General features: G+C 44.8%; 1 protein-coding gene across 4 annotated transcripts in view; it reads right to left on the minus strand.

The window, feature by feature from the left end:
• AKAP13 (A-kinase anchoring protein 13) overlaps positions 1 to 20,195 on the minus strand; it is a 366,785-nt gene that overhangs the window by 35,998 nt on the left and 310,592 nt on the right. For all 4 annotated transcript variants that reach the window (XM_084817349.1, XM_084817347.1, XM_084817350.1 and 1 more), the window contains 5 exons: positions 9,767 to 9,932; positions 6,675 to 6,742; positions 2,587 to 2,647; positions 1,672 to 1,813; positions 516 to 628 (listed from right to left, as the gene is read on the minus strand). In XM_084817349.1, the coding sequence (XP_084673475.1) occupies positions 516 to 628; positions 1,672 to 1,813; positions 2,587 to 2,647; positions 6,675 to 6,742; positions 9,767 to 9,932 (550 nt within the window). The remainder of the gene's footprint in view (positions 1 to 515; positions 629 to 1,671; positions 1,814 to 2,586; positions 2,648 to 6,674; positions 6,743 to 9,766; positions 9,933 to 20,195) is intronic.

Genomic DNA, 20,195 nt, shown 5'->3' on the forward strand with positions numbered 1-20,195 from the left:
ACACTAAGCAAGCATGAAAATGGGGTTATAAAGGAGAACCACCACCCCCGCCAATATTTATAAAAGAGTGACCCCAACCCTCAGAGATGATAAACCTGTGTTGAGGCTCTAGAACTTCAGACCGTTCCTGAGGGTTCCCATGACGGAATGCTCCTCTATATGAAAACATTCCCTTCACACAGAAAACTAGCAAGTCAAGGGACAGGGTTCTCATCTAGCCTTCTTCCTATCCCTCACCTCATTGAGAAATTCAGCCTAAAAATTGTGCAGAACGTGGGGATCAAATCCTAGATGGCATCAGTTTAGATTACAGGCAAGCTGTCGTATCTTTTAGCGGTGTCCCATGTAATAAATGTCTATGTGTATGGGAACCTAGCCCATCAAGGAGAGGTCTGCACTAAACCTCTATTGATGGTATTTGTTTTCTATATGCAGGCTGTTTTGTACGTGTGGAAAAGTTCAAATTCCGTCCTGGAGCTTATCACGACTTCAATAGTTTTATCACCGTTACTCACCTTCATCTGTTAAGGATTCCATGGATTCATTCACACGGCAGATTTTATTCAAGGAGTCTGTTGAATGAGAGAGGATCTTCCAGTTGTGAAGCATGTTTTCGTCATTTCCAACTCTGAAGGGATGTTTTTTGGGGGAGGGGGGAAACGGGACAGAGAAAAAGAAAAGAGCAGATTATTCAGAATTTCTGTTTGGCTCTGGGAACCCAGGTCTCCACTGAAAAGCTGCAAAGCAGTGCAGGGAGGGTGCAATTTGCAGGGGGAAGTGGCAGCCGTCTGTCTTTTCTCCCTTGCACACACCTCTCTTGAGCAGCATTCTCACCTTGAGCACTGTTGGGAATTTCCAATTGCTCAAATTCACTAGCCTTTTCTTGACATCTTTTTGCAAATGGCAGATAACGAACACATTTGTGGTCTTTAAATCACACTGCCATACAAAGATGTCAAAACGCATAGAATATACAAAGTTGTCTCACACACACACACACACAGGCGCGCGCGCATGTGCGCGCAGAAAAGGGCAACTAAAATGACCCAGGGGCTGGAGCATCTCCCCTATGAGAGAAGGTTACAGCAGGTAACAGTTCATCTAGACCTGTATTATCTTCTCCAGGGGTGTTTAACCTCTTTCAGACTGAGGGCTGAATTCAATTTTTGAGAAGCTGTTGGAGGCCACATTCCAGTGCTGGGTGGGGCTGAAAGCAAAAGGGGCAGGGCCAAAAATACCAGCATATTTTAGCTTAAAGCTCTCACTACATGTAGCTAAGCTTTAAGAGAGGCATTTCAGCCTTTTAGAATGGGGAAATGTTGCCCAAACGCCAGGAAACAAGCAAACGATTGAGGGGAAAGGGAAGGGGTATGGCTGTCTGAGGAACCCCAGAGGCAGGACTGGGACCCCGGGTGGGCCAGATGTGGCCCACATGCTTGAGGTTCAACACCACTGGTCTGCTCTGAGTAGAAACAGCTCTCTGGGGGATCAGGCAGAGCCATTTAGCAGCCCCGTCACCCAAGATCCTTTAGCTGGAAGAGCCAGGCAATGAGGTGGAAACCTTCTTCACATGCTCTTCCACTAAGATGTGTGGCTCCATGCGTTCTTCACCACCTCCAACCATGCACATATGAGTGCCAAATATGCCCACTGTGAAAGAATGAATCTTACCCAGCAATGTTCTGGATCGAGACACTTTTTGAAAGAGCTGGGTTTTGCAGCTGCTGGGATCTCCTGTTATTGAACAGGGAGGTCACGGTGTTCTCATCTGGGGCTAGTATTGCAGATCGAGGTCTTTCCTTTGGCTGAGAGGCTGCAAGGGGAACATCAACAGATATAGCTATCAAGATGACAGGGCACCTTTTTGGCAGAAGTTCCCAACGTTTGAGCCACCAGACCAAGGAGATTTATTGCACAGGCGGGCAATTTGTGGCCCTCCAGATCTTTTGAACTACAACTCCCACCATTCCTCACCACTGGCCATGCTGGCTGCGGCTGATGGGAGTTGTAGGCCAAAACATCTGGAAGGCCACAAGTTGCCCACCCCTGCTTTATTGTATATTCAAAATGCAACAGGAACATAGAAGGAGACTTGGATTTGTACAAGGTCATCCCTTGATGCAATATTTGTTGCTAGCTGTTTTCTGACTTTTAAAGGGTCAAAACAAGCAGCTCAAAGTATCGAGCAAGCCCCACGCTAAATAAAATGTGCCAATTCAACCTATACAAGGACATTTTTGACTACCACAAGACCAACCCTCCTTGTTTGCTTAGTTCTACTAACCCCGTTTGTTCAGGATATCTATAATATTGTCTATGGGACCCACCCTCTGCTGATGTTAAAAATCATGATGGAGCATATAGTCTCTTAGACAAGAGTATCTGCCACCAGTAGTACGTTGTCATCACCAGAAAATGGTCATGCATGTGCAGAGATAATTTATCTGTAGTCTAAATCTGATTTCTGTGTAGTGTCAGTGACTGCTGTAGGGGCCCAGTTTTTAAAAGTCAGCTGAACTTTTCTATGACTCGCTTTGAGAAGCTGAAGAAATGAGGAGGGAGGGATTGGGAAAAAAAATTACTCACTTTTACTTCTCATGATTACTGTGGGCAGTGAAGAAGTATCATGCGGCTGAAGGCCTGTTCTCTGCAGATAAAATAAAAAGCAGGACAGATTTCAGAGTTGCATTATAAATGATTAGCTGAAGCTTAGAATGTACATACATGCATCTCTAGAATATTTTCACCCCCCATACAGCCCCCCACACAAGGGAATAATATTGGAACACATGTGGGGAACCACTTTTTATTTAAACGGCCCTTGATCAAATCCTGGAAGCAAGGTGGTTTCTAGTTTTCCACATGTCTGAAGATTTTGGCATGGGGTTGGATGTTAAATAAGACACACACATGCAAATAAGTCACACAACTTCCTCTTCCAGTCAATGGGCCATTCAGCTCAGGATTCCATTTACTGCTGTTGGCTAGATGAAGGGAGGCCTCAGCAAATCAGAATGACAACAGAGCTAAGGTTTCAAGTCATTGTGCTTAGAAGAACTGTAGCCCTCACTGACTGGGTGTCTCAACATTAGCCAAAAACTTGCAAAACCCCCGCATCCTTACCAGGGCTTTCTGCTTTTGGTTTCTTTTCGGGATTAGGAGGGGCTCCTTTACACAGGAGACACAGGGTTTGAATCGAGGGAGTGTCTCTCTCCCTACCTGGCATGTGTTGCATATAGACTGGTAACAACATGGTTAGGCTGAAGACGCTGGAGGTACAGAAATCCTGTCCCCTAACCCTGACCTTGTTGTTCAGTCGTTCAGTCGTGTCCGACTCTTCGTGACCCCATGGACCATAGCACGCCAGGCCTTCCTGTCCTGCGCTCTCTCCCGGAGCGTGCTCAAGTTCATATTCATTGCATCTGTGATGCTATCTAGCCATCTCATCCTCTGCCGTCCCCTTCTCCTTTTGCCTTCAGTCTTTCCCAGCATCAAGGTCTTTTCCAGGGAGTTTTCTCTTCGCATTAGGTGGCCAAAATATTTGAGCTTCAGCTTCATTATCTGTCCTTCCAATGAGCACTCAGGGTTGATTTCCTTTAGGATGGACTGATTTGACCTCCTTGCAGTCCAGGGGACTCGTAAGAGTCTTCTCCAGCACCACAGTTCGAAAGCATCAATTCTTCGGCGCTCAGCCTTCCTTATAGTCCAGCTCTCACAGCCATACATTACTACTGGGAAAACCATAGCTTTGATTAGACAGACCTTTGTCGGCAAGGTGATGTCTCTGCTTCTTACTATGCTGTCTAGGTTGCCCATAGCTTTCCTCCCAAGGAGCAAGCGTCTTTTAATTTCATGGCTACAGTCACCGTCTGCGGTGATCTTGGAGCCCAAGAAAGTAAAATCTGTCACTGCTTCCATTTCTTCCCCTTCTATATGCCAGGAGGTGATAGGGCCAGATGACATGATCTTCGTTTTTTAATGTTGAGTTTCAAACCAGCTTTTGCACTCTCCTCTTTCACCCTCAACAAGAGGCTCTTGAGATCCTCTTCGCTTTCTGCCATTAGGGTGGTATCGTCTGCATATCGGAGGTTGTTGATAATTCTCCCGGCAATCTTAATTCCGACCTGTGATTCATCCAACCCGGCATTTCTCATGATGTACTCTGCATAGAAGTTAAATAAGCAGGGTGACAATATGCAGCCTTGTCGTACTCCTTTCCCAATTTGGAACCAATCGGTTGTTCCATCTCTGGTTCTTACTGTTGCTTCTTGATCCTCGTACAGGTTTCTCAGGAGACAGGTAAGGTGGTCTGGTACTCCCATCTCTTTCAGAATTTGCCACAGTTTGTTGTGATCCACACAATCAAAGGCTTTAGCGTAGTCAATGAAGCAGAAATAGACGTTTTTCTGGAATTCTCTTGCTTTCTCCATGATCCAGCAAATGTTGGCGATTTGATCTCTAGTTCCTCTGCCTCTTCGAAACCCCGCTTGTACTTCCGGTAGTTCTCGGTTCGCATACTGCTGAAGCCTAGCTTGTAGGATTTTGAGCATCACCTTGCTGGCATGTGAAATGAGCGCAATTGTGCGGTAGTTTGAACACTCTTTGGCGTTGCCCTTCTTTGGAATTGGAATGTAAACTGACCTTTTCCAGTCTTGTGGCCACTGTTGAGTGTTCCAGATTTGTTGGCATATTGAATGCAGCACTTTAACAGCATCATCTTTTAGGATTTTAAATAGCTCAGCTGGAATATTGTCATCTCCGCTAGCTTTGTTGTTACTAATGCTTCCTAAGGCCCACTTGACTTCACTCTCGAGGATGTCCGGCTCAAGTTCAGTGACCGCACTATCATGGCTATCAGGGACATTCAGATCTTTCCTGTATAGTTCTTCTGTGTATTCTTGCCACCCCTTCTTAATCTCATCTGCTTCTGTTAGGTCCCTGCCTTCTTTGTCCTTTATCATGCCCATCTTTGCACAAAACGTTCCCTTGAGATCTCCAATTTTCTTGAAGAGATCTCTAGTCTTTCCCATTCTGTTGTTTTCCTCAATTTCTTTGCATTGTTCATTTAAGAAGGCCTTCTTGTCTCTCCTTGCTATTCTCTGGAACTCTGCATTCAGTTGGGTATATCTTCCCCTTTCTCCCTTGCTTTTCGCTTCCCTTCTTTCCTCAGCTACTTGTAAAGCCTCATCAGACAGCCACTTGGCTTTCTTGCATTTCTTTTTCTTTGGGACGGATTTCGTTGCTGCCTCCTGAACAATGTTACGGACCTCCGTCCATAGTTCCTCAGGCACTCTGTCTATCAGGTCTAATCCCTGAAATCTATTCCTCACCTCCACTGTATATTCATCAGGGATATGATTTAGGTCATACCTGAATGGTTTAGTGGTTTTCCCTACGTTCTTCAATTTAAGCCGAAATTTTGCAAGAAGCAGCTCATGATCTGAGCCACAGTCAGCTCCAGGTCTTTTTACTGACTGTATGGAGCTTCTCCATCTTTGGCTGCAAAGGACATAATCAATCTGATTTCGATACTGACCATCTGGTGACGTCCATGTGTAGAGTCGCCTCTTGTGCTGTTGGAAAAGAGTGTTTGCTATGATCAGCATGTTCTCTTGGCAAAACTCTATTAGCTTTTGTCCTGCTTCATTTTGTACACCAAGGCCATGCCTGCCTGTTATCCCGGTGATTTCTTGACTTCCTACTTTAGCATTCCAATCCCCTATGATGAAGAGGACATCTTTTTTTGGTGTTAGTTCTAGAAGGTGTTGTAGGTCTTCATAAAACCGATCAACCTCAGCTTCTTCGGCCTCAGTGGCTGGGGCATAGACTTGAATTACTGTGATGTTGAATGGTTTGCCTTGGATTCGTACTGAGATCATTCTATCATTTTTAAGATTGTACCCCAGTACTGCTTTTCCCACCCTTTTGTTGACTATGAGTGCTACTCCATTTCTTCTAAGGGATTCTTGCCCACAATAGTAGATATGATGGTCACCTGAATTAAATTCGCCCATGCCTGTCCATTTTAGTTCGCTGATTCCCAAGATGTCGATGTTCAATCTTGCCATCTCATGTTTGACCACCTCCAGCTTACCTTGATTCATTGATCTGACATTCCAGGTTCCTAAACAATATTGTTCTTTACAGCATCGGATTTTCTTTTCACCACCAGACACATCCACAGCTGAGTGTCCTTTCGGCTTTGGCCCAGCCGCTTCACTCTTTCTGGCGCTACTTGGAAATACCCTCTGCTCTTCCCCAGTAGCATATTGGACACCTTCCGACCTGAGGGGCTCATCTTCCGGCGTCATATCTTTTAGCCTTGTGATACGTTCCATGGGGTTTTCTTGGCAAGAATACTGGAGTGGGTTGCCATTTCCTTCTCCAGACCCTGACCTACTGGATGTTATATCCACTGGGAGAGTGGTCTGAAGGTTTTTACTGCAACCAACCAACCAACAGGGAGAGGAAGGAAAACAACAAACCTGGGATTTTCATAGACTGAGAAAGTCACCCCAACTCAAAAGCAGAGATCTATATTCCAGATTCCCTGGTGCAATTGCCATCATATGATTTCTAGGTGTGCGCGCGCGCGCACACACACACACACGCACACCCCAAATCTGCATTTGGGGAAACGGTGTTAAAAACAACAACAACAGGACAGTCTTTACCTTCAGTTTGACCTTGGAACAAGCAGCCATGTTCTCCTTGCAGCTTTTATGGACAAGGACACCACAGCCTATGTAAAAGAAAAGGACAGCACCTATCAATGTATAGCCAGCCTGAAGGGTAGTTGTCTTACTGCTTCCATTTCACATTCTCATTCAGGTTTTCAGAGGTCAATCATTCCAGCTCCTTTGGGTACGCAGTAGCTCTAGGGCCTGCTAAAATTTGCTATCTTTCATGATAATTCTTTGGGTCAGAGAAAAAGCTAACAGCCGGCTCAGGTATCAGGCCCACACCAGCAGTTCTTAACAAGATGTCTAATGGGAATTCTGTCTGAAAACACACAGCAGTCATCTCTTGCCTCCATGGTGAAAAGCTAAAATAAAAGGGCCTATGGTCTATCAGATATGCATGGAGAGATGGTAGCAGACCCCCCCACAAAAAAAACCCATTCACTTTAAAATGCAGAAATCAAGGTCAACGGAAACTGGGATGTGAAAGAAAGCAAATATAATGATTTGAAAGGAGTTCGAGAGCTCATTCTCTGACCCCTTCCCACTCAGATTTCCACTTACAGAGCCCAAAATGAAGCCCTTGGGGTTAAGAGGTACATAATACTTGTACTCCATTTCTTCTTCTCTGAGCAGCGCTGGTCTGTTGTGCACATTAAGCAGCATCAAACAGGGAGCACCACATAGCGCTGATGCCACAGGGAACCACAGTCAGTGTAGTGCAGTGGACAGGGAAGATTTGCTGTGGAACCTCAGGCTGGGAGCTCAAATCCCATTAGCGGCTCGTAGCGTTTGAGGAAGGGCAGCTCAGCGGCACAGCACATGCAGAAGGTCCCAGATTCAACCTCTGGCATCTCCAGGTGGGGCTGAAAAAACTCCTCCCTGAAACCTTGGAGAGCCGCTGCCACTCAGTGTGAATAGTACTGGGCTAGATGTACCAATGGTCTGACTTGGTATAAGGCCACTTCCTATATTCCTGTTTACAGCCAATCTGGCTCCTAGACGAGGCAAGCATTCTTGTGAGCTGTTATTTGCCCAAGTCCAGCTGGCTGCTAGCCTATAAACCTTCACATTCTGCTCTGAGCTTCATAAAGGAACAGAAACATAATTGACAAACACCTGAACCAGCTCTGAACTTCTACCATCATAACTCTACGGTAGGAGTCATTTGTACAATGGTTTGTCATGTTTGGATTCTCTTTATCATCATCATCATCATCAGAGCCAATATTTGTTGGGCAACAGAGAAGCATCTCTTAGATTAACCTTTAACACTCAGTCGTGTTTTCACCTGAGTCAACAGCAACAAACAAACCGGCAAGTGCAGATTCTCCGGTCAGGAATTTCCCCCCGAAAATAACAAGGCTAAGATTTGACTTTCTAAACTTGAAGTGATGTATATGAAGGGAAATACTGAATTGTGACACAACCTGTGATTCACGGTCAACCCCGCCCACCCAGCTTTGGTTAACAGGTAGCATTAATTCAGATTAAGGGCTTATACATGTTAACTTCAACATCTCTACCATAGGTCAGAATTCTCAGAAATTGGCCAGAAATTGTAAAGGGACTGTATGAGGAATTTCCTTCCCTATGAACACCCTCCCTCGGCCCCACACACACACCAGGAATCAACTTGTCAGATGCAGTGTTGCCATTTAAAAAAAAAAAATCATTTTGACCCCATCTTAGTACTAGGCTTACTAGAACAAACGGAAGTAGGAACATCTCCGGCTACCCCCAAACGCAACAATTCCAATCTGGCTTCCATTTTCATCCCTGAATAGAATTTAATGTTCTGAAAGAAGCTGCCTTTTGCCTAATCATGTGAATGAACTAATAAGTACATCAAATGAAGAACCGGAATTACTGGATGCACGAAAAGCTACTGAAAACCTGCATTCAAGATGTTCACCCAGGGTGCAATCCTATGAGTAGGCCCCCAAACTCGGAGGCTTATGAGTATCCTATGCAGAGAGGGAGGTACCTCGCGCTCTGCATTTAAGCTAGATGGGCGTTTTCGTCCATCTAGCGGAGGCTTCAGGGAGGGGAAAGGAGGCCGGGGGAAACATAGGATTTCTCGTATGACTGCTGATCCGGTCTCCTCCCCTCCTCCAGGAATGCCCCCTTTTCCCCATCTCCATGCTCTGTTTTCCAAGTGTGGAGAGGTAGCCAGCGTGGTTCTCTCTGTGCCAGCTATGAGGGGGATGGGGATGGGGATGCAGCGGGGAGTGCAGTTTCCTGGCTCTGAGGTCGGAGCCATGTTTCCAACCTCGTAGCCAGGAAACCGAACAATCCTATGTCCCACAGATTTTGTCTAGGGGACACAGGATTGCTCCTTAAGAGAACTGAGCAAAATTACAAGAAAAACAAATGAAGAAGGGGGTCAATGTCACTACCTTAAATGAAAAAAATTAAGTTAAATCTAATGAAATGGCCATAATCTAATGGAAGGGCCTTACACCAAGGCCCAGAGTCTTTCTGGGAGAATTAAGATCGTGGCAGTTGCCTCACCCGGGGCTTCTCTTCAGAGCACTGGGCCCTAAAAAGGGTTTTTTAAAACACCATTTACCTAAAAGACAGTTGGAGTCAGCAGTGGTGAGCCATTTGGGCCCCATGGGGCCTTGGCATTTGCCCGACCATGTCAGGTGTGGGTGCCAGGCATAAAGCAAACCATAATGATTATCGACCAGTGTAGCGTAGTGATTACGAGTGCTGAGCCAGGACCCATATAGCTCACTGGATGACTTTGGGTCAGTCATGATCTCTCACTATAACATACCACACAGCGACAGTGTGGTTGTGAGGATAAAGGGGGGTGGGGCAGAGAGAAGAGAACTATATATGCCACCCTGAGCTCCTTGGAGGAAAGGCAGAATAAAAATAAATAGGTAGATGCCAGGCGATCAAATGGGCCGTGTTTTGTCTGAACTATTTTGGATCGTATCAAATCTCTCTCTAAAGGACTAAAATGGTAGCTACTTCTGTTAATTTCACAATCATATCCATCATCTACATTTCAAGAGGGAAAAAAACCTCCACGTAGCTATCCATAATAGAGCACAGGGCAGAAAAAGACCACTCACTTGCACAGGCCAGGGAGTCTTTGTTAAAAGGCTTCTGACAGTGTTGACAATTGACGGGCCCCACTGTTGGGGTTGCGCTGAAGAGGTGCCCGTTTATCATCTTCTTGTCCTTGTCTTTGGAGTCTTTCTCCTTCTCTTTCAGTTTCTCCTTGTCTTTCTCTTTTTCCTAAAAAAGAATAAGAAAAAGAGGATTGCAGAGGAGACTCAAAAGACAGAAAGCTCTTCATTTTTCTTTCAAGACAGCGAGGGAGAGAACATTTACTCAGGACCTGCATCATCAAGAGACAAGCTGCACGTGCGAAAACAGTCAGTGCGAAACACCAGAGCTTCCCTCTCACCTCCTGTGCCCTCAAGCACCAAGTTCACAACTTCAGCTGTGAGTCACTGCCTGTTGACACCCACATGGATGATGCACGTCCATGCCTGGATCAGCCTCCCTGACCAATGCCATCAGAATTTGGCTTTGGAAATGACCATTTGAGTTTGGAGTAACATTTTGAGCTGTGCAGAAGAAATGGTGAGCTCTACAATTCTTCATTCCCTGTGTAAGTTACTCCTGAGTTATGTATACGTCTCATTAAAACCTACAGCATCTCCAGCACATATAGCTAGCCTCTGTTCCTCCAAGGTGATTGACACACACACTTCCCAGAACTTCCCAGAAATACACAATCTGAGAGCTCCTTTGGTATGTCATGGCTACCAGAAGTTGATAGAGCAATCTCCTTTTTAATTCATACTTTTCATCACCTAGCTCCAAAAGGTTATCAGAATTCTGATTGGTTGGAGAAGGCTATCAATGGCTAATAGTCCTGATGGCTATGTGCTCCGTCCGGTATCAGAGGCAGTGAGCCTATGTATACCAGTTGCTGAGGAACATGGGCGGGAGGGTGCTGTTGCACTCATGTCCTGCATGGAGGTTTCCTGCGGGCAGCTGTTCGACCACTGTGTGAACAGAATGCGGGACTAGATGGACCCTTGGTCTGTTCCAGCACAGCTGTTCTTATGTTCTTATGCTACAAACCCATTTGCCTATGACACCCGGTCACCCTTGCTAGGTGTAATAAAAATGGAACACGGTCCTTCTATTTCTTTGCCTTCTTGGCAGCACCTGGCTGATCCCTATGGGAAAGCAGGATGCTGGACCAGTTGGACTTCGATCTGATCCTGCAGGGCTCTTCCTAAATCCTCACAAAATCCTGGGACCTTGGTAGCATGATGACGTTACCATGGGATAAGGGAGGAAAGGCAACACTTGGAAAAAACTGGGCTTGGAACATAGGAAGCTGCCTTATACCGAGTCAGACCATTGGCCCATTTATCCCAGTACCGTTGACACTGACTGGCAGCAGCTCTCCAGGGTTTCAGGCAGGAGTCTTTCCTAACCATAACTGGAGATGGAGGGGACTGAACCTGGGACTTTCTGCATGCAAAGCAGGTGCTCCACCACTGAACCACAGCCCATGCCTAAGCTACAGTCCCTCTCCAGCTTGATCAGAACGCATCGGCATGACGTTTTAGGATAATATACCTTCATATCGGTTGTTGTCTATGTTGCAAATGGACTCTTCCCAGTAAAAGCAAAGGAGAGGTATTTTGTCACGAATGTCTCCAACAGGCACTCACCCGCACAGCTGGAGTTTTGTTGCCTCCAAATAACTGGCTTAAACCAACTCTCTTTCTCGCTCTTCCATGTACGGCTAATGATGCAAGTGCTGCTTTGCTAATAAGAGTTGAGAAAGGCGCTCCAGCACAACACTGCCTAAAAAGTAGCCCTGATCCCATCCAGCTAGGCTAGGATTTCTAACCCACACTCAAGGAAACCCTGAGGTTTCTTGACTTACTGGGGTTCAGGGCTGGCACCAGCAGCTGGCATTACTGGGCAGCTGCCAGGGACCCAGTGCCCTGGCTGATGCTTATGCTAGGCCCATTACATTATTTCTTTTTCTGGCACCAGGTAGCTGAGCCAAGCCCCTTGCCAGGTACGCCCACCAGGACAGAGAGGGGCCTGCCAGAGGACATGTTGCCCAGGTTCCCCACAGACCTGGAGTGGGGCTTCTTCAGCGAGAAGATGACCCATCGTGGCAGGCAAATTTCTCTGAAAAAGACCACCTGTCAACTACTACTGATCTTCTCCTGTCATGAGTAGCCGCAAAAGTGCACTGGTTGTTTTCTAGGGGTGCTTCCGTATGAGGCTTTTATGGCACCATCACCCTGCCTTCTCCATGGAGCTTTAGTGGGGGCGGTCTAGACAATGACGTCTTCTGCTCATAACCTTCCTGTGTTTTCCCACCGCTTCTTCCATCTTTTCTCTTACTACAGATCAATGGACCAGCTGCCCACAGGAAACCCACAAGCAGGACATGACTGCAACTGCTCCCTCTCGTCCATGTTCCCTGGCAACTGGTATACGTAGGCTCACTGCCAGTGGTACTGGAGGTAGCACACAGCCATCAAGACTAGTAGCCATCAATAGCCTTTTCCTCCAGGAATTTGTCCAACCCCCTTTTAAAGCCATCCAAATTGGTGGCCATCGTTACATCCTGTGGTAGCGAGTTCCATAGTTTAACTCTGTGCTGTGTGAAGAAGTCCTTCCTTTGATCTGTCCTGAGTCTCCCGCCGATCATCTTCATGGCATGACGCCATTGGGTTCTAGTATTTTGAGAGAGGGAGAGAAATGTCTCCCTATCCACATTCTCCACACCGTGCATAATTTTGTAGAGCTCTGTCATGCCTCCCCTGACCCTCCTTTTTTCCAAGCTGAACAATCCCGGCTGTTGTAACCTTCCCTCATAGGGGAGCTGCTCCAGCCCCTTGATCATTTTAGTTGCCCTTTTCTGCAGTACCAGAGCTTCCTCTTCATTTATCCTGTGTTGTATCAGTCTTTGTTTTCACATTGAAGCAGAAACCAAGGCGGTCTAAGAAGCCTATTACAGTGCACCCCACCAGAGTGGAATTGCACATGTTTTGCTGAGGACTAGTATGCACAGTTTAATATTTCTAGGGTTCCTCAAACCATTAGCCTTAAATCAGCCTTCCCCAACCTGGTGAGGTCCTCCAAACAGGTTGTACTACATCCCCCGTCACCCCCAGTCAGGACAACCAATGGTCATGCTGGCTGAGGGTGATGGGAGTTGTAGTCCAACATATCTGGAGGGTGCCAGGTTGGGGAAGGCTGCCTTAAATTATTTTGGGGGTGGGGAGATGCCGCAAACCTGTATATTCTATTAAGTCTACTGGATGGCAGATCAGCAATGACAGTTAATCAGAGGACAGTGGAAGGTGTGGTGTGTGCGGGGGCGGGGGGGGGGGAGAATAAAGACAGAGATGACAACTTCTACAACCCTCATGAGGAAAGGCTCTGAACCCCCTGGATGACACATGCAAATCCTGGTAACGTGATACGTAAAACTTCCTATCTCTCTCTGATTTCAGTCCTAAATGCCTCCAGCTGGATGCATACCTACACTTCTGACTGTAAGCCCTCAGGGCAGTCTTATCAGACCCTTGTCTGGCACGGCATTCTGAACCAGGAAAACAACATTATAAACTTTCAGAGGGGGAGCAGAGTTAAGTCTGTTGCAGCAAAATCGGCAACAGAGAGTCTTGTGGCACCTTAAAGGTTCACACGTTTTTTTCCTGGCATAAACTGTCATGGACACTGTGCTCTTCATCAGAGGCATGAGAAAGCAGCAAGAAGCAACCCTGCTTCAAGTAGACCCGTCTAAAGCTGCAATCCTTCAGAGCACACTTACCCAGGAGTAAGTCACACAGAGTTCTGTGAGACTTACTTTTGAATAAATATGAACAGGATTGAGCTGCCTGACTGCCCACAGTGCCGTGAGTCCCACACTTTTTTTGGGGGGGGGGGGGTTGGTGAGCCATGCGGAGTTTGGTACTCTGATCCTAAAGACGCAATTACTTGGGAGAGGAACAGAGGCTACTTCTGAGCAAGGATGCTTGGACCGTGGCCTTAATCATTGCCAACAGCTGCTGAAAACTTTATTCCTGATCACGCATGGTTCAATCTGAAGCCTGTTCTTAGCTGAAACCGCTGCAGCTTACATTTCTCTCAAAAATGCAAACACTGAACTTTAATGTGGCAGAGGCCTGGTGGAGTGAAGAATGCCTCCATCTAGAAATTACCAAAGCAGCCAGCTTGTTGGAAGAACATGAAAAAGTACACTGGACACTTTGGCCTTCAAATATTCAGTAGCCCCAGGAACCTTGAGGACTAGAAGTTTACTCTAAATAAAACATGCAACACTAGCATTTTCAGGTCTCCAACGAGAGTCTTCCACTTGCAAAACTGAGCTACAGTGAAAGGAAGGACGCACAGCCCCACACTTGTCACAGTTACGGGGAAATCATTTTGCTCCTGTTTGCTTCTGCCTTTTGCACACCTGGTTTCCCATTATAGAAACCCACCTACCCCTGCTCAGACCCCCATGAGAGAGTTTGAAGAACTTAGATCTCATCCTAAAGAGGCCCTCCTGATAGCTTAAATGCTCCTAGGTCTGGTTCTCATTGGTAAACATGCATCTGGGATTCACCACTCAGATCTGAGGTGTGGAACTCGCATGATAGAATGCTCTCCCCCCTGCCCCCAACTACCACAAAAAACAGAATCCAGCACAGAAACACTAGCATGGCAGGGGAAAGGTCAGGCTAGAACTTTTGTCCCCAGCACTCCAGTTTTCTCTATGTATGCAAAGTTTTCATATGCAGCAGCATCCCTTCATGTGTGTCCCCACCTGAAGCAGCACAGCCTAGACAGCAGTTTACTGCCTCAGTGAGGCCTAAGAGTGCTTGAGGACTTCAACAGCACCCTTGTATCCCACTAAACATATCTATATATCTCACAGCACAAGAGAGGACACCTTCGATTTCTTAAAATGTTGCCCTAGTCATGAGGTGACATCTAGATTAGACTACTATAATGTGCTGTACATGGTGCTGCCTTTGACGACCACTTGGAAACTTCAGTTGGTCCAGGATACAGCTGCTAAACCAGCTTTCCCCAAATTGTCACTCTCCAGATGTGTTGGACGACCACTCCCAAAAATGCTGGCTGGGGGATGTTGGAAGTTGTCAATCAACACATCTGGAGGGTACCAGGTTGGGGAAGGCTGTGCTACACTGTTGACCAGGACTGGTCAGATGGAACACGATCTTAAAATAGTTTCACTGGCTACCCATCCATTTCCAAGCACAATTCAAAGTGCTCGTTTGGGAGCCAGGTATTTAAGGACCACTTACTCCTAATGAACTACTGAGATGACCTTCAAAGGCCCATCTCTACGTGCCCCCATCTTTTGAGGTGAAGAAAGTGGCAATGGGAGAATGGGCCTTCTCAGTTGTAGGGCACAGCTATTGAACTCTCTCTGCAGTGAGTCACATCTGGCCCTGAATGCTTTGTATTTTGGCATGAGGCAAAGATCTTTACATTTACCAATGTTTTCAAGCTTATGCTGTTCTTAAGTGTGAACTGCTGCCAATCCCTTCTTAGTTGGTTGCTATTTTTCCCTATTTTCTACTGTAATTTTGATGCTTTAATTGTGTTATTCTGTAATTGTAAACTGCCCTGAGAGTTCGAATTGAAATGAAGGGTGTGAGATCAAGCTTTAGAAGCAAAGATACAAATCAACAAAGAGAGTAAGTAATTAATACTAACCTACTTCACAAGGCTAGTCTAAGGATTACTGAGTGTATCTGAGATGCTTTGAACACTCAGAAAGGACCATGAAACACTAGGTGTTGCTATTGTTTATTCCGCTCTTCTCGGTTTGACTTCTAATAGTATGGACTCAATTCAGAGAGACTAACAGATGCCTGGACACACAGTGTGACTGTTTAATTTTGTTCTTAGTTTTGCACCTATGACTCAAGAAAGCTTCAGTGTGACTCAAAAAATCTCACTTCCAGTACTTTAAGCATTCATTTATCCATTTACAAATAAATAAATAAAAATATATCTCCGTTCCACACTTCATTTTTAAGATTCTCCCCTGCTCTTAATTTCTGCAGTTGGTGCTGTTTTAAAGTTTTTAAATTGTTGTCAAAGTTCACGATTTTAAAAAAAAGTTTTTCCAATTCCTAAAAGTTTAAAAATAGTTGCAAGTGTTAACTGTAAGTCGCCTTAGGAAAGAAAGAAAAATCAAAATGGTATCTTTCACCAGCTCTTTGCTTCTTGGTTGGTGGGACCAAAGCAGCTACTAAGATTCTAATTTCTCAAGGAAAAATGGCCCTATTTTAAGAGACTGTATAACCTGATTTGTTCTTCTAAAATAGTCCTGCTCTAATAATGAGAGACTGAGAGAGACTTCAGCTAGAAAACAGGAAATGATGTTTAACAGCTTCAGCAATTGGAAAAGGCTTTTCAAAACCACTCACATACATTGACTTTTTGCTGTTGTTTAGTTGTCATCTAAAACACAACTGAATCTTCTTTTGAATCAGATAGGGATGGTATGACAGTGTACCACACCAGAATGGAAGGCTATCCTGGAGGGCTGGTTTGACTGGGTGGTCAAACCTAGACTTTCAGCCAGCACATCAGCATCCAAGCAGTGCAGTAAAGCACAACCGATCATGCCTTCCATGGCCAGCACCACGCTAGCATCAGCTCCCAGGGGGAGACAGGATCTTACCTCCGAGCTGTGCCGTCCTATTAATCTCACTGTTATGTGTGGTACTTCGGAAAATCGATGATGCCATTTTAGGGACATGCTTCCCAGCTGCAGGGCAGGAGAGTTGCTCTGAGCACCTACCCATCCATAATGTTAGCAAAGAAAGCTATCTTGCCTCTGCGGCTGCTATCAGAAAAGGCTGGTTGGGGGAAAAGGAAGTCAGAAACAAGTTGAGCAAGAGAAAGGCGGAGGGGAGGAGAGAAGGAAGGTCTGTTTCTTGCAGGCTTCCTCAGCTCGAAGAGGATATTAACCCTTCTGGCGCTGGAGGCATCATGGCTATCCCTCTCTGGGACACTTAAGAAGGTTATCCCCCAAAAGTGGAAGGGTGCCAGGGATTTGTCACATGCAGAAACCACAAAACTTTTAGCTCATGTTCTCGCTAAGGATAATTTCTGATTCCTGATCTTAAACTAGCAGAGATTCTAAGAATATATACCAGTCGCTATGACTATCCTGAAGTTTCCGGGTAAAAAGCAATTTCCAAGAGAGAAACAATTGCATTTTTTAAGATGGCATATAACTATCAGCAATATTAAAAGCAGGCACCAAGAGACTTCCTGTTTCATTTCCTCTTTCAAGATTTTTTTCTGATCCTAAACGAAGAAAAAGGAGAAAAGGGAAAAAACACACACACTCTTGCTCACATTTTCAATCTAAGAAAAAGCAACAATTCAAGAGAAAGACAACCTCTTGCATGTATAATAGTTAAACTCAAAACTGATTCCTACACAGGAAGGACTGCTCATGTTACAAGGAACTCAGATCTGCCACCAAAACGGATGTCATGTATCAAGTTCCCCCCATTTATGATGTCAGGACATGGGGTAAATTGTATTAGAGGTGACTTATTTCTTCAGAACGTTTGTTTGCTGCCCAATAACAGACAGTTCTCTGGGCACCTTATGATAAAAGTAAAAATAATTTAAAGGGGGCTGGTCTGTGACTGCAATTAAATAAAAGTGAAGTAAATAATTTAAAGACAAAAAATAAAAATAAAACAGAAAATCCGCAAACTACATAAAATACAAGGTATAAAAATCACAAAATTAAAAGCACAGGGGCACAGACTACATGAGTTATTTAAAAGTCCTGGGTGAATGGAAAGGTCTTCACTTGGTGCTGGGGGGGTGGGGACAGACCTGTACCTGGAGGTGTGGCCCTAGATCGCCACTGAAAAGGCAGTCTTTCCAGTAACCTGGTCCCAGGCTGTTTAGGGATTTCCAAGGCTAAAACCAGCACTTTATATTGGGTGCAGATACAGACTGCATGCCACCGCAGCTAAAAAAGCACAGGTGTAATTTTGTCAAACTGACCAGACCCAGTTAGTAATAGAGCTGCCCTGTTTTGGCACCAACTTCAGTTTCCAAACCATTTTAAAAGGCAGTCCCATGTATGATGCGTTGCAGTGGTGTAAACGCGAAGTTACTACAGAGCATGGGTAACTGTGGCCAAACTATCTCCATGAAGGTGGAGTGTAGCGGCTAGAGTGTTGGACTGGGAGTCGGGAGATCCGGGTTCTAGACCCCACTCAGCCATGGAAGCTCACTGGGTGACTTTGGGCCAGTCGCAGACTCTCAGCCCAACCTACCTCACAGGGTTGTTATTGTGAGGCTAAAATGGAGAGGAGGATTATGTATGCCGCCTTGGGTTCCTTAAGGAGGAAAAAAGGCAGGATATAAATGTAATAAAATAAATAAACAAACAAACAAACAAATAAATAAATCTAGGTAAGGTTGCAATTTTTCCAGATGACAGGGCCTCAACATTCAGCTATTGATTTCAGCAGCAACTCCTCGTCCCTTGCAACATGGAGTTTTGCCTCCCAAATTACAAACTGTACTGAGAAAATGACCCTTTGATCTTTTAAATAAGTTACTTTTATCAGAAAGATTTCTTTAAAAAAAAAATCAGGATTTGCTTGGTGTACAGTACAGTAATAGTACAAGAAAATATTGACAATATGTCTGGGGGGGTTTTTTACTCCTTACCCAGAATTTCTGACTATTATCCAGCAAGAGACTGGCTGCGAAATCAATCAAACTAACAAAGCAACCAGGATATAAGCATTTAAAAAAAAAAATGCAACGTAGTTTATTGTGCTCTGAACATTATTTTTTGTGGAACTTTGTGTACAACAAATTCAGTTTAGTTTATTGAATGTTCCCTAAAAAAGCATAATGGATACAAGGCAAAGGACATAGAGATTACCACAGTAAATAGGTAAAGCATGTGGTGAAATTAAAAGAATGGGTTTTTGCCTATTTCACTGTTTATAGATGGAGGAACTCTCACAGAATCTGTGCACACAAGAGACATGCACCCACAAAAGGAAGTTGACTTCCCTTACACAACTGTCTAGGGGTGGTGTAATCTTTAGAACAGACAGCGTCAGTCCACTGAAGCAGAGTTCTTCAACAAAGAGCATCGAAAAACAAAAATGCTACCAATCCACAGCTACTCTTGGCCCACTTCGTATTAAATGGCTGTTCTACAAAATAAAGCAAGTCTGCTGTTCGTTCTTTCTTTCTTTCTTGGAAACAAGATAAACCACCAACAATTGCTGAAGGGTATAAAAATGGAGGATAATGCAAGTAATGTCTAAGATGCCAAACCTATTTGCATTAAGGGCAGAAGACAGAAATTAAATGTGCTTTATCAAAACAGGTCTGTGGATTATTTTTGTTGATCTATATTAAAGACGGATATCTGTAACATTGGAAGAAAGTCTGTAACTAAGTTGTGAATGTACTTATTGCTCTTTCTGGAAAAGATTAGATTTTTTTTTTTAAATAAACGTGGATTTTTTAAATGGCTTCTGGCTGCAATTTTGCATCATCTTTCCAATGCAAGAAAAAACCTTCTCCTCCTTGTCACGCAATCTGCCGCCTCCAGTATTCTGGCTATGGACTAGTCGCTAATGCTATCATGCAGCTCTGTTGAAAGGAACGTATTGATGCAATGCATGGGAAAGATCATGTGAAGTTCAGTTATTCAAACTTCTAACACATTCTTATCAAACATTTTTTCCACCAGCGTGTTTTAAGAGAGTAAGTAGCTTTCGGCCAGTGAATCTCACTTGATTCTCAGAGCACGAATACGAGAAATATAGATCAACTGGTAAAACAGGCCAGTGTGCTTCACCCAGCATTGAAACATATCTGAGTGACAGTGGAATTTTATATTTCCAAAATGGGGGATCCAACATTTTCCCCTTTCTGGTTCCCAGCAATCCTAGAGACAGCTGCAGGTCCAACCTGTAACCATGACCAGGGCTGGCCCTAGGATAAACAGTGCCCTGGGCGAGAAGTGTCTTTGGTGCCTCCCCCCCTCCTGTAGTCAGTTTTGCAGGGCCACCCAGAGGATTTATGGGGCCTGGTGCAGGCCTGATGTCCATCGAGAATGACATTGCTCAAAATCTTGATCTCTCAACCACTGTGCTTTAGTTTGCACAAGCCAACGTTCGAAAAGCCAAATTCTGAGCAGTGGGAGTACACTACGCTACACAGCAGAACTATCACAGGTTTTAATTTCAATATTTTTTGTTTTGTAGCAGTTCCTATCTTTTGGTAAGCATTCTTTATTGCAGAACACCCATTTTTTATCTTTAAAAAACAATAAAGAAAACTTATAAATAAAAAATGTATCCAGCTGACTTCTTACAGCTGACAGCTTTATATCATCATCATCATCATCATCATCGTGCTTATAGTGTTTTACAGTATTTGACGTGCGAAGTGCTT

This window comes from Heloderma suspectum, chromosome 11 (assembly GCF_057233095.1).
Source record: "Heloderma suspectum isolate Gila_16-S chromosome 11, 16-S_ref, whole genome shotgun sequence".
Classification (NCBI taxonomy): Eukaryota; Metazoa; Chordata; class Lepidosauria; order Squamata; family Helodermatidae; genus Heloderma; species Heloderma suspectum.